General features: G+C 32.7%; 2 protein-coding genes and 1 non-coding gene across 3 annotated transcripts; 1 reads left to right on the forward strand and 2 right to left on the reverse strand.

Annotated features, from left to right (window-relative positions):
• Nucleotides 1–793: 793 nt before the first annotated feature.
• Nucleotides 794–900, reverse strand: LOC131593805 (small nucleolar RNA R71). Its single transcript, XR_009281185.1, has one exon. It is a non-coding gene; the product is annotated as a small nucleolar RNA R71 (small nucleolar RNA).
• A 7812-nt stretch (nt 901–8712) lies between these two features.
• On the reverse strand, nt 8713–10233 carry LOC131593248 (uncharacterized). The gene has a single exon (XM_058865593.1). It carries the CDS (start codon nt 10056–10058, stop codon nt 8940–8942), a length of 1119 nt encoding a protein of 372 aa, XP_058721576.1. The 5' UTR covers nt 10059–10233; the 3' UTR covers nt 8713–8939.
• Nucleotides 10234–12535: 2302 nt separating this feature from the next.
• LOC131593249 (small ribosomal subunit protein eS19z) lies at nt 12536–14078 on the forward strand. Its single transcript, XM_058865594.1, has 4 exons — nt 12536–12715; nt 13309–13399; nt 13518–13701; nt 13817–14078. Exons 1-4 carry the CDS (start codon nt 12632–12634, stop codon nt 13887–13889), a joined length of 432 nt encoding a protein of 143 aa, XP_058721577.1. The 5' UTR covers nt 12536–12631; the 3' UTR covers nt 13890–14078.
• Nucleotides 14079–14811: the final 733 nt, after the last annotated feature.

The following is a 14811-nucleotide window of genomic DNA, read 5'->3' on the forward strand; positions in this document are numbered from 1 at the left end:
ATGCTTAATACAATCCTCATGGGACGGTAATTTTTCTTATCACTCGCTTCTAGTTCAAATATGATTACTTGCATATACAAAGTAGACAAGACATTTTTGGCATCGTTCTAAGGGGTGTATCATTAACATTTTGATTATTATTTTAATTTATAAAATTTACAATGGAGCATTTGATCTTATTATGTCTTCTGGTGACACGTTAGATGTGTGGGGTACTACATTTACATGTTGACCTATCCATTATATAGATGATATTCTGAGCCAGAAAGAAATTTTAGATTCTTATGATATTTCAACTCGCTCTTATGTTATTGGAAACCCTTATTCCTGTTTATGAACAAGTTGAGATTGAATTAGAAGACAGTCAACAAGAGGAAGAAAAAGACACGGCGTAGCAGGATATCATTGTTCTTGCTAATGACTAAGCAAGTAGTATTAGGGAATATGACGTGTTTGATCAAAACTCCGTGAACACAAGTATCATAAAGCTAGAGACCAATATAGTGAAATTTAAATTTAAGCCCATGATGTTTTAGATGATGCAAGCTATTGGGAAGTACTCATGTATCATGTTAGATGACACTCATCTGCACTTAAAGAAATTTCTTGAAGTTGTAAGTTAATTTAATATTTTTGGGATAATTGATGATATTTTCAGGATTAGATTATTTCCATATTCTCTAAAGGGTGCGGCTAAAATTTGCTAAATTCAATACAACCATATTCGATAGCCATATGGAATGATTTGGTTGTGAAATTTCTAGCCAAATATTTCCCTCCTAAGAAGAATATAAATATGAGGAAGGAAATCACCTTATTTAGACAAGGAGACGATGAATCAATGCTCGATGCTTGAGAAAAATTTAAGGAGTTTCTAAGATAATATCCTCATCATGTAATTCCAATTTGAATACAATTGAAAAATTTTAACAATGGTCTTGTACCATCCTCAAGAAATATGTTGTACGTGTCATCTGGTGGAGCCTTATTATCTAAGTTGTACACTGAGAATTATGATTTGATTGGAGTATTACAAAAAATACCTACAAATGTTTAACTACAAGAGCTCAACTGGCCCAGATTCACAACATGATGAAATAACTCATAACATCATCTAGTGTTCCAGTTGAATATCCAATCAATGTCGTGACAGATGCGGAGAAGTAGCTTATGTTTATTGTAGAGATGCACATTTGTTTGAGGATTTTTCTACAAATCGCGAGTGTGTTAACTATGTAGGGAACAAAAATAAATACAATAACCCATATAGCAACACATAAAATTCAATATAGATAAGTCATCCTAATTTTTCATGGTCCAATACTCAAAATCAATTGAAATCTCAAGTACCTCAAATTCCTCCTTTATTTTCTACACCTAACACAAATGTGCCAACTAATGGAAACAACCAGTTAGAATCTAATTTGAAAACACTCATGCAAGAGACAAACACCTTTTTTAATGAAGAAAAGAATCAATTACAATCTCAAGCGGTGAGTATCAAAAAAATTAAAGACTCCAATGGGCCAAATTACCACTACACATAGCTCGAGAACCAATGGTGCTCTACCTAGCACCATTGAAACTCCTGCCACTTTTTCAAGTACTAAGAATCTAGAGAATTGCAAGGTTATTTCCTTGAGAAGTTGCTTGGAGTAGGAGAAACCAGGAAGAAAAGATGAAAATTATGAAGTTGTAAGCAAGAATCTTACTGATGTATTAGAAGAAGTCACTCAAGAAGCTAAACCCTGAACCACCCATCACTATAACACAAAATGCTAATATATTAGAAAATGTTGATATATCGATTCCAAACTTGCAGAAAAGAAAGTCATATATCACATCACCTACTATTGGAGAAGTTCTGAATTCTCCATCAAGTCAAATATCTTGTAAGCAGTGTATCATTTTTTTTCATTCTCTATAGCTTTATGCCTCCTTTCTTTGGAACATACCGAACCGAGTTACCCAAACACTTCGCTCACATGTCGATATGGAACCTTTTCTTTTAGAAACATGCCATTTGGATTAAGTGATTCTTATGCTAGATTCCAAATGTGCATGATGTATCTCATTTTAGATCTCATAAAATCATGAAAATTGTTTAGATAATCGGGAACTAGTGCTACTAAGGTGTGATAAAAGAAGTTTGGACTTGAATTGGAAAATGTTTCACTTCATGGTGAAGGAATGAATTGTTCTTGGACATTGTATCTCAAAGAAAGGGTTTCAAGTTAATTAAGCAAAGATTCACGTCATTGAAAAACTACTACCCTTAACAAATGTCAAGGGGATTATAAGTTTCCCTTTGTCATGCTCGATTCTATTGGAGGTTTATCAAATATTTTTCAAAATCACAAAATCTTTACGACAATTGTTGCAACATGATGTTACATACCACTTCAGTGATCATTACACTAAATTGATCTAAGTAATTTTTGGACTAAGTGACTCAAAACACAAGAAGAGAGCGGATTTTTATATTTAGAATAAAAAAACGATTTATAAAAATGTTTGAGAATGAGAGATAAAAAGATAATAGAGAATTTATATTTTAAAAACTGATATTTTTTTTAAATGGGAGATAAATCTTATTTATATAAGAAGAATATGACTAAAAAAAGAAAACAATGGATTGATTTTTTTTTACATATTAATCTATTAAATCAATGCCTTAATCGATTTGTTTGGCCAAAAAAGGAAATTTTAAATTGTAATGTTGCTTGATTCATTAAAATGTTTCTTAATAATTAGGAGACATTTTACTTTATTTTAATCTATTAGAAGCAAGGCTTTAACTAATTAATTAATGTATTTTTCCTTCTTAATTAATCAAACAAAAATCTTAATTATTTAAGCACCTAAACCTAATTGATTTTTATAATTCTTTCTTCTCTCAAATTCACTAAAGTTATCAAGTCAAATCCATTTCTAGTCTATTCTTAAAAGAAATTAACTAAAAATTATTGTAGGAAGAAAAAATGTGATAAGTTGATAAACTCATCCATTGTAATGATTAACCGTCAAACATACAGCGCTCATGCATGCATTAATTTGTTTACGACAACAACAAAGAAAAATGACGATCGAAAGCCACATAATGAATGACGGTACAATGTAAATTGCTGGTGACGGCTGCTAATGATTAGATTGGGCTAAACATACAAAGGGTTCAATTCAATCACCTTTACCGACAGTTGAAAAGGGACCACGGGGATATGGTAACTGTTCGTCTCCCCATTTTTTATTTAATAATTATTTTTCTAATATATATATATATATATATATATATATATATATATATATATATATATATATATATATATATATATATGAAAAATAACCTCCATAATTTCACTCCTCCGTAAACTCAAAAATAGACACAAGCGGAAACGTGAAATATAAGTCTAAAGACATAAGAAAATTTTAACATAGAAAACCTTCTCAATATGAGAAAGAAAAAATCACGGAACCTTTAGGCCTCTTAAACTTTCACTATAATGATAATGAGAATACAACAACTTCACCCTTAGGTGGAACTCACTTCAATGTATCTCTCAATTTACAAGAAACACAAAAAACTCTCTACGAAGAACAATTTTCTCTCTTAACCAATGCTCTTTTTCTCTCTTGCTTCTTGTTCTTCTCTTTTGTGTTGTGATTTGAATGTTTTGCTTATGGTCCTATTTATTGGAGGTCGAGGTTATTAATGCTTTAAACCGGATGTGGAAAACTAAGATTCCTAGCAAGATTTTGATTTTTGGGTGGAGGCTTATCTTGAACAAAATCCCAACAAATAAGGCTTTGGCTAGACGTCACATTTTGTTAGATCCTACTCTATTGGTGTGCTCCCTTTGTGGGGAGGAGGAGGAAGACTCGAATCATCTTTTTGGATCTTGCACCATTTCTCTTCTTTGGTGGACTAAGTTTTGCGATTGGTTTCGGGTGGATTTGGCTACTTTTCTGAGTAATCTTTTTAATCGTCTTTTAGCATTTGATCTAGCTTGTAAGGTTCGGTTTGTGGTTGATACTAGTTAGCTTTTTGTTGGGATATTTGGTGTTGTAGGAATGAAATTCTCTTTAATGGTGGATCCTTACTACATTTTGATTCTCTTGGGATGATTAAATTTGTAGCTTGGGATTGGTTAATTTCTTTCTATAAGGTAGGGGATTCTCTTGTTTGGACGGATTGGTGTGCTAATCCGACCATTTGTATTGGGAATCATTAGCTAGTTTTCTTTGGTGGTGGTTTCTTTTTTATTTTTGTTTTTGTAATCATGGGATAGCACCCCTTGTGCTCTTTAATTCCATTTTTCTTATAAAAAAATGCATCATAACAAGTGTTATTTGCAAAGCATGCACCATAACAAGTGTTCTTAGCAAGACATGCACCATAACATGTGTACACCATAAACCTTTTTACTTGTCATTACATGCAACCTTTCTACTTGTTATTCCAAGAGTATGTTATTACAACTTACTTCACATCGTCGCCATTAATTCTTTTTAATTTAATGATTAAAAATAATAAATTAATCATAGAATAGCTAAACTTACTTCATAAAATAATAAGGGTGTTCAAGATTCAAATTTTATTTTACAAACATGTAGAATTTTTTCATACCAACATTTTGGTCAACTTTTGGCTTATGAATGTTGTTTTTGGGAATAACATTTCTTCTTTCACAAGCTTCAAAAAATGTCCACCGAAGCTATAATAGTTACATAATTCATGGTATTTTTTCATACTCAATCTCTACAAGGAAAGCAAAGTCGGCCCTTTCAACTAATATTTTGTATCTAAGCTCATTGGTTCACTCCAAATCAACAAGGACCCCGACATAGTGGCCAAAACCCCTTTCACATGAGGATTTGTTTGAAGTTGATTCAATTCATATAGGTGTTCTTATAATGCTCGCAATAGCTAAAAAGGATTTTAGGTCTCTAATATTACTAGAAAATACCATGAATCGCCACCCACACCTAAGCCAGATTTTGGTGACTGTATAGGGCACAAAATCTATGGTTCAAGGGAACAACTTCAAGAAACCAAGATTGATATTCTAAGAGCCTATAAATCTCAACCATAAACATACTTTATGGTTGAGAATATTGAGAACACAAAATAACACTATCCCACAGAAGTTATCGCCCATTTTTTAATGGAGTTATAAAGAGAAGATAACTTGGGACACAAGTTAATAAATGTTAGAGGAGAAGAACCTTTAGGCCAGATAAACATATCTTGAAGATTATAATTACATGCCTTAAAACCAAGAATATATGTATCCTCAAGAATATAAATTGCAAGCTTATCACCTTTCACACAAGGCTTTAGAAGCTAGCTCAAAGGTATATTGTAGACATTGGTAAGCGCCTAAGAAAATGATTTTTCAATCTTTGGTTTTTCTTATTTGTCAGGTAAAGTTATCGTAGAAGGCTTCATGATGGTTTTAGGGGAGAGAAAAGGGACCTCCGAGAAATCCATAATGAATGAAGTTGAAGAATGAATATTGTAACTATGTCAACAATATTTTTATCATGTTTTCAATCTCTAGAGCGTTTTCATTTTTCTCTATGTATTTTACAACTTAAAGGACACTATAATACACATAAGGTTTTGCTCAAGAAGGAAAAATATAATAATAATTTGGTGGACAACAACAGCATGCCATGCTCTTTCTTTTTCAATAAATATGAACTATTGATATTTATTTATTTTTATATATAGATGAAGTGGATAATCATTAAAAACTCACATACATAACTATCTGGTATAGGCGAACCCCCGTGATGTCATTCAACCTAAAAGTATTGGCTTTTAGCAGTTGATATAGGAACTATAAACTCTTTTAAGACTATAGTTCAAATCCCATGTTTTATAAGACTATAGATCAAAAAGCTTCTGTATAATATGAGCTCTAATTATATTATTCAAGCCCAACCCTAGATGGATTGCAAGCTAATCGATCCTAAGTGAATCATTTATTTATTAATTTTCATTAAAAATATAATTAAAATTTTCATAATATTTATTATAAATATATACATTTTTAAGTATGCTATTATTTTTGAATAAAATATTATAACATATTTTTAAATACAATAAAGTTTAAAATTGCTCAAAACAATACACAAATGTTCATCATAACATAAACTAATAGAATACGAAAAAAATTATGAAATAAAACGTGAAATAATTAAATATTAATTTAATTATATTAATATATAATATTTAACATAAGAGGATTAAATATAATCGTAGATATGAAATTTAGTAAAATAGGGTAATCCAATGTGTTGTTTTTTAATGAAACAAAATAAATATTTAGTATAATTATAGTTATACGGACTAAACGGACTATTTGTAAGTCGCGGTGTGTTTTAGATTAATTTTGAGGTAAAAACTCCTCCAATTTAAAGATAAATTTACTCAAGATTCTGTTTTGAATGATTGATTAAAAAATTATAATTCGATTCAATTTCATGCAGTTTAATTTAGATCGGATTTTCAATATCCAAATTACAAATTATATTTTTTATTAAGATTATAAAAATAGTAATAAATAATAGATTTGATTATATATATTTATATATATATATATATATATATATATATATATATATATATATATATATATATATATATATATATATATATATTAAATTAATATTACAAAATAAAAATATGTTATTATAGTTGAAACAAATAAAATAATAAAAATAAATAGATTAAAGTAAATTAGTAAAATAATATTAAAAAATAAGTATCATTTAATAATAAATTAACACAAGATTTGTGTTAATAAAAAATAAATAAGTATAAAAATATATATATGCAGTTCAGTTCAATTTAAATCAGTTTTGAAATTTTTTGAAATTCTATTCAAATCAAACCGTTTTTAAAAAATGGCTTTGGAGGTTCACTCGTGGAACTCTTTGACAAATAAAGAGTGTTCTCTCATGGAAGTATTATGTCAATTTGCCAAACACTAATGAAACACTTTGGAAGAGGTTCACTATACAATGATGTGATTTGAAAATTGAAATAAATTACACTTCTAAAAGTAACATCCAATTATCCATTTCACTGTGCTTCACAATCAGAGTATAACAGAATTATCTTATTTACAAGGAAAATGGAAATTTAACATCCAATTATCCATTAAAGCGCAAGGAAGCACAACACAAACAAGACATCACAAATGGAGAAACACGTGAAGCTAACCCACAACTGATGGTGGAAATCAAGGAGAAACATGGTAGCACAACATGATTCAACAACACAAGACAGAACATAAAGGAACATTTCTCAATTGCAGTCAATAGAACCAAGCAAAGTAACTAGGACACATCAACAACAGTTAGAAAGCATTAACAATCAGGTCATACATATACAAAGACACGGATTGTTACAAATGGCTGATATTGGCACTACAACTCAACATCAGAAATCAATTTCGGGATCGCAGGCATGACATATAATTCAAGAAGCACAACAGACAGATCAGGTGGCACAATAAAAACATCACCTTCAGCCTAATGCAAGGAAGGCTCAACATATCTCATCAAGAACAGGACAATCTAGAGCATTAGAGGGCATACATCAAGTAGCAAAAGGGAAATTAAACTACAGATATGAGTTCATCTATAAAGCACTCAAGAAGCCGCATCATCAATACAAATATATGAGTTCAACATACTAAGGAAAATATGAGTTCATCTATAAGGCACTCAAGCAGCCGCATCATCAATACACAACGCAGCCAACAGGAAGTTACTTAGAGGCAACATCATCAAGAGAACCACATGAAGGACATTCAAGCTAAGGATGAAAACACGCATCCGTATGATCAAAATACCAAGGAAAATAATTCAAAAAATGCACTCAACCAGACAGATCAGGTCAACATAAATCAACAACTTGATTGCTTTCAAGTTCAGAAACAAAATACAATACATGTCTGATGAAACAGGGCAATACACAGAATCCTGTAAATCACACTCAAGGAATGGAGCCAACAACTGATCTCCAGCGGGTATAATCTTCTAGAAAAGAAGAAATGTAAATGAATAATATAATAGACTTGAAAATCTATCTGCATAAAAACATCGTTCCACAAAAACAAATCTAAACCAGCACAAAATTTTCAGCTCTTTCACTAGACCCCATAAGAAATAATTAAGCAGAACTTAGGAAGTTCCATAGCCTCATAAACACAGCATCAATTCAAAAATAATTCTCAACAGTTTCACTAATTCCCAAATAATTGTCAAACCTTTGTTCGCAGCTTCACTAATTCCCAAATAATTGTCAAACCTTTGTTCGCCCGCACCACCATCTTCAGCAAATATTCAAAATAGAAAGAAGAAAAAAAACTAAAATACAATCTTCTAATACTAAGACGGAAAGAATCAGAATGAAAAACTAGGAATGAATACAAGAATGAGACCTAAAACCAAATCTAAACCATAACCAGAATGAATACTAGGAATGAATACTAGAATGAGACACTAAAACCAAATCTAAACCACAACCACTTGTATAATCACCTCATTTAGCTTCCATAAAAACAGAGAATCAAAAAGAGTATAACCTTACAAAACCCCATAAATTCTAAAATCATTCATGTTCATCATATTCAGCAAATATCCAAAACAGCAAAACCCCCAAACTATAGTCTTCTAAGAAAAATACATAAAGAATCAGGATGAATACTAAAATCAGACACTCTCAATGCACATTTTATAGTTATTGAACTTTGAACAAACAAAACAATGTACAAATTATAAAGCAAGAGACATGTATGTGTCTATCTTGTTATTATTTCAAATCATAACAACAATCAAAATCCAAAACAGCCTAAAATTTTCAACTTTTCACACACCCAACAAACAAACACACAACCAAACACAGCATAGTAAACTCCAAACTTATCCTACCCTTGTTTACCATCATCATCATCATCACCTTCAGCAAAATCCAAAACCTGACAAACATTCCCTTCTTCCTCAACCACCATCACACTATCTCCTCCATCCTCACAGAAATAAGATTTTTTCCCATTCATTGCAGCAACTCTTTTAGCAGCACCAGAATCTCTAGGACTCTCATCAATACACCTCAACGTTGAAATCTTCGGTAACACCCCAAAACCACTCACATCCACTTCCTCAATCGGAATCTCCCACCTCTTCTTAACCCTAACCTCACTCCCAAAACCCTTATTATTCTCAGAAAACGATCTTTTCTTCGCATCACCACCAACACCACCAGAATTATACCTACTAGCCACAACCCTCCCTTGTTTCACCACCTTTTTCACTGATTTCTCCCCTTCAAACAACTTCCTTGGTTGAACAATCTCTTCCTCTTTCTTCTTCACCTCACGCAGCTTAACCGATCCAACAGCAACCGAATTCGCTTTACATATCGTCTTCCTCCTCGATTCCTCCAAAATCTCTTGCGGCTTCCCGTAGCAAGATTTCCTCCGATTCACCGTCGCCGGAGTAACCGCCGGAGTTGTCATTTTCCCAGCAATCTCCCCCGGACCTAAACTCATCCCTCTCCTCCAATTCATCCTCGGCCTCGGAGTATCCTCTTTCAAAACCCCACCGTTCCGCTTCGGTGTATCAAAAACGACACCGTTTCTCTTCGGTGTCGCCTCTTTGAAAACGACGCCGTTTCCGTTTCCGTTTCGTTTCACAGTACTATTATCATCTTTGAAAACTACACAGTTTTTCTTCGGTTCCATGAACTTCGCAGCTATAACCCTACCAGTACCAATTCCACTAACGCGCTTCTCCGACGCGATTTTTTCAAGACGAAGCGATTCGAGCTTTGTTGTTAATCGCTTAATTTCGAATTCAACTTCAGCAATTTCATCATCTATAGCTTTTTTCTTTTTCGAATTGGAAGCATTGAAATTGAGGGAGGTAGGGTTTATATTCTCTTTGGTGCAATCGGAGGAAGAAGACCAAGAAGTCTTCATCTTGGTTGTGAAATCGTCGTCACCGTCGAAAGCTGCGTTGTTCCAGAATTTAACTTCGTTGTTCATGATTAAGTGCTTTTTTTAAGTGCTTTTTTTAAGCTTTTTGGAGAAAGGTTTTGAGATTTTGAGAAGCTGATTTTTTTTGTTTGGTTGTGTTGAAGAAGTGAAGAAATGAAGAAGGAAGAAAGGATTTGAATTTGGGATTTTGTGACCGTTGGAATTTGGAGTGGGGAGAAGAGAGTAACGCTTGTGATGACCGTTGGATGGGAAACGGCTCCACCTACACGCTCCGATGGGATATAAAGTTTTTAATTTTATATTTCATGTTTTAATATTGTTGAATTTATGGGAATTGTTTACTTTTAAAAGATTTGTTTGTATTTAATGTAGAGTGACATTTTGCAAAATCTTGTTCATAATTTTTTGTATTGACTTTAAAATGGGATGATTTCTCACACCATTCCTTAGACCTCTTCTTACGCACGATTGATTGGCAAAAATGTCTTTTAATTTTCGTAGATATACTTTCAGAAGCATTCTTTTTTCAAAAAAAAAAAAAATTTCGTAGATGCTGTTGAGAATCAAGTGTGAGTGTGGATAATAGTCTCACATTGGAAATGTGTGTGGTGACTTGAGCATATATAAGTGGGAGAACCCACTCACCTATCACCTTAAGGTTTTAGGTGGAGAAGTGGTGTCTCTCCCACAAAGGTGTGTTGCTCAAAGGAATGTCCCGGAAATTAACAATGCTCCCGAACTCGACCCTCCCCCGATGTTGCGCTAACAATGGTATCAGAGCCTTTGGTTCAAGAAAAAGGGACCGGCTAAAAACTTGCTTTTGATCTACTAGACTTTAAAAACATTTTCAATTGGAAAGGTTTTTAGTGTGTGATTTTCCATAATATTTACATAATTACCTTGTGTCTTTACAAGATACTGGTCCCTCAAATGGATACGATCGGACAAACTTTCACACTTTTTCTCTTTCATAACTACAAAGCTTCATGTCTTGGCATCATTATCTTTGAGTTTAGCATCACACGAGAACCTTGAGTCTTCTTAATGAGGCTTGAGATATCTTTAAGTTGATTATGATTATCAGAGATTTAAGAAGATAAACCAGTGACGAACCTTGAAACATAAGTCTACACTTAAATGACGTTTAACTATATTGTTAACTTCAAAGAGATGACCTAATCTTCAAGAATGTATTCAAAGGATAGTTTGACAAAACATCTTGAGCATCTTTGATAACTTGAGTTATTTTCAATAAATAAGGACTTCATTGGATATTGTTTGATATTAAGTGTTGTCATCGTCAAAACCAAACAATAATTAGTTGATTGCAACTCTGTTATCAACAAACTCTACCATATTCAATCACCTTAACAAACACATAGATCCATAATTAATACTTGATTATCCATCCCTTAAGGAGGAGGCAGAGGATTCATTATAGCTTTAACAGTTGCAACAACTTGCCTTTGAATGACAGAACGAGTAACTTTGGAAGCTACTATGATTGACAAATCGGATGGAATTGAGCTTGAATTTGAATATGGCGGACTTGACAAGGAAATGGAGGTATGTGCCTTGATCAAAGGAGATATGAATTTTTGTCAATGGATATCGGGCTTAATCGAGAGAAGTTAGATTATGGAGAGACAACTCATCTGCAAGGTTAACATTCCAACACTTAAGTCAGTAAGGGAGTGAAAAGTTGAATTTGACTGAGAAAGGATTTAAATACATGTTGATTGGCGCATTTTTCTCTTGAAGTAGTGGAATGATTGATAACTACACGTGTTTGGAACGACGTGGCATGTGACTAGTTATTGGATTGATTGGGTTGTTAGGTCGACGTTCTCGTGAGAGGTTACGACAACATGAAGGAAAAGGGATATACATGTTTCACATTTATTAGCTTGTTACTTTGTAATGAGAATTTTAGCCAGCACCCCTAAAGTCATACTTGACATCCCCCATATTTTTGCAATATGAAAATCACCATTCTCATTTTTTTCAATAATCATATTTGAAAAAATTTCCCTCTGACGGAATAAATTCAGTAGGTTATATTAAAATTTCAGTATGTAATTTTATCGGCATTTTTGAAAAATATGGTGTAAAATCATAATTTTTGAGAAAATATGTGATTTTATACCGATATAAAAAATGGTTTTTACAAATATCTAATATAAAATCATAGATTTTGAAAACAAATTATGTATTTTATATCGGTTTTTTAAAAAAACATTAAATATATTTTTTTAAAAAAATTGTAATAAATTGATGAAAACGTCTAAAGACTATTATTTTAAAAAATATGTTTTTTTAAACAAAATGTAACAAACATGATCTAATTCACCAATACTATATTATAAATATTTTTTACATTACTTATCATAAATATTAGATCATTAATCATATTCTAAGACATATATCCAACATGGGCTAAACCTAGGCCCAGTAACAAAATACAGGCCAAGCCCAAACCTAACTGAATCGGATCAAAAATCTCAATAAAATCCGCGAGAGATAAAACTCGTTTCAAAAGCGTTGTGAAACCCTAGTTTCTGTGCAGTGAGAGAGAAGCTCAAGAGGAATCCTCTGTACCAGAAGCTGCTGCTCAATCCACCATGGCAACCGCAAGGACTGTGAAAGACGTCTCTCCTCATGAATTCGTCAAAGCCTACTCCTCTCATCTCAAACGATCCGGCAAGGTTAACTTTTCGATTTTACTCAAAAACATGTTTTGATTCTACTTTCATTTTTTATTTCGTCGATTTAGCATTCGTTCTGTTTTGGATTACGAATATTTCATGGAATATTGTTGAATTCGTGCTTTTTAGATTTGTTTAGATTTGTGTTAATGATTTGTTTTGAGGTTGATTAGGTTAAAGTTTATGACTTGATCTACTCTGTATCAGTGTATGGATGAATGTGGTTCTATTATTTAGACCTAGATGTGTTGTATTTGACTTGTCGCCAGTAAAAAACAATGCTTTTGCCTCTGAATCTGATGATTGTCTCTAAGGCAATGGACGTGGATTTTTGCCGAAAATTATAGAGGTGTTGCTACATTGATTGGGGTTTTCAGTGATGTGAATTAATAACTGAATCAGTATTGACACATTTTGATATTGTTTGTTGCAGCCGTTATGCGATACTTTTTTTATCCTATGGATGAAATGGCTATTTTTGCTTGTTGTGTTTTTTTTGTAGTTTTATGTTCAATATATGAACTTTAGAATTTGTTATAACTTTATCTGATTCTAATTTATTTTCTTTGTTTTTATTATTTGGTTATGAACAGATGGAGCTTCCCGAGTGGACAGATATTGTGAAGACAGCCAAGTTTAAGGAGTTGGCTCCTTATGATCCTGATTGGTACTATATCAGAGCTGGTGAGTATTTTTTTGGTCATTTTATTAGGCATTTTTCTTGGTTATCAGTATGATTTGTTTGGAAATCTTTCTAGTTATTTTAGTTTACATTGCAATTGTATGTTGATATGTGATGCAGCTTCCATGGCAAGGAAGATCTACTTGAGGGGCGGACTAGGCGTGGGTGCATTCCAGAGGATATATGGTGGTAGTCAGAGGAACGGCAGTCGCCCACCACATTTCTGTAAGAGCAGCGGTTCCATTGCCCGTAACATCCTTCAACAGTTGCAGAACATGAACATCATTGAAATGGACACCAAGGGGTAAGAACTCGTTGACCTTGTTAATGTTATATACAGTTTACATAGATGATGCTTTGTCAGCATGTGACTATATCTTTGTTTCATTTTTGTTAACATAAGTTTTTATTTGTATCAGTGGCAGGAAAATCACTTCCAATGGAAGGAGGGATTTGGACCAGGTTGCCGGAAGGATTGTGATTGCACCTTGATCTGTTATCTGCTTCTAGTTTTTTATTTATGTTTTTGAGAGATGTGATGATAAAAGATTATGTGAAATTTTGATTTTAGTTACTGAGTGTCTTATGTATTAGACTCATTCAATGCTATGTTTCTCTTTTAGTCTTTTAGTTTGTCTTGTCACATTTTATCTTAATTCACTGGAATTTTTGGATTTTCAAGTTTTCTCAATTAAGTTACACTCTACCTATGTTGCCTGTTTTGTTATAACTAAAGCTCCAAGTTATTCTCAACTACGATCAGTGTTATGCATTTAATCAAGCATACAGATTTTCTTTAAATTGATCAACTACTCTTAATGTTTTTGTGAAATTGTACCAAACTTTTTTAGAACTTTGTTTGGGAAAGGAAAATCTATTAATTGTTTGTTCCTAATCAAGTTATTACAAAGAATGTCCACCTCAAGAGGAATGGACCATTGATGTTTTTCTTTGAAATCACAAACCTTGACATCTAGACCTTTGAGTCAGACATATGGATACCACGGCAAACATCCTTCCAAGAACTGAGTCACCACCATTTCCAATTATGCAGTAGGAAAAATTGTTCACGATCACTTGGAATTCTGATTCACTTGGAATTCTGATTTTATGCTGCTCCAAATAGACGAGAAAGTATGGTTAGATCACCTGGAATTTTGATTTTATCATCTGGAATTTTGATTTTATGCTGCTCGAAATAGATGATTAAATATGGTTAGAAATGCCCTAACCTTTCCTCAATGTTATACTCCTGAGAGAAGTTTCCAAATGCTTTCCTCAATGTTATACTCCTGAGAGAAGTTTCCAAATGCTCCTGAGACTGAAGCATATCCCATTCTAAATTCATGTTAGTGGCCTCATTAAGAAATATTAGTGATACCAAGGTTATTGTCACAACGACATCGGTAATAAT

Source organism: Vicia villosa, linkage group LG3 (assembly GCF_029867415.1).
Source record: "Vicia villosa cultivar HV-30 ecotype Madison, WI linkage group LG3, Vvil1.0, whole genome shotgun sequence".
NCBI lineage: Eukaryota > Viridiplantae > Streptophyta > Magnoliopsida > Fabales > Fabaceae > Vicia > Vicia villosa.

What these genes read in the sequence shown, in the direction of transcription:
- LOC131593248 (XM_058865593.1), bottom strand. Translation starts at nt 10,058, where the DNA reads ATGAACAACGAAGTTAAATTCTGGAACAACGCAGCTTTCGACGGTGAC.
- LOC131593249 (XM_058865594.1), top strand. Translation starts at nt 12,632, where the DNA reads ATGGCAACCGCAAGGACTGTGAAAGACGTCTCTCCTCATGAATTCGTC. An exon ending in ATCTCAAACGATCCGGCAAG is followed by an intron (nt 12,716 to 13,308) that starts GTTAACTTTTCG and finishes GGTTATGAACAG; the next exon opens with ATGGAGCTTCCCGAGTGGAC. An exon ending in TTGGTACTATATCAGAGCTG is followed by an intron (nt 13,400 to 13,517) that starts GTGAGTATTTTT and finishes TATGTGATGCAG; the next exon opens with CTTCCATGGCAAGGAAGATC.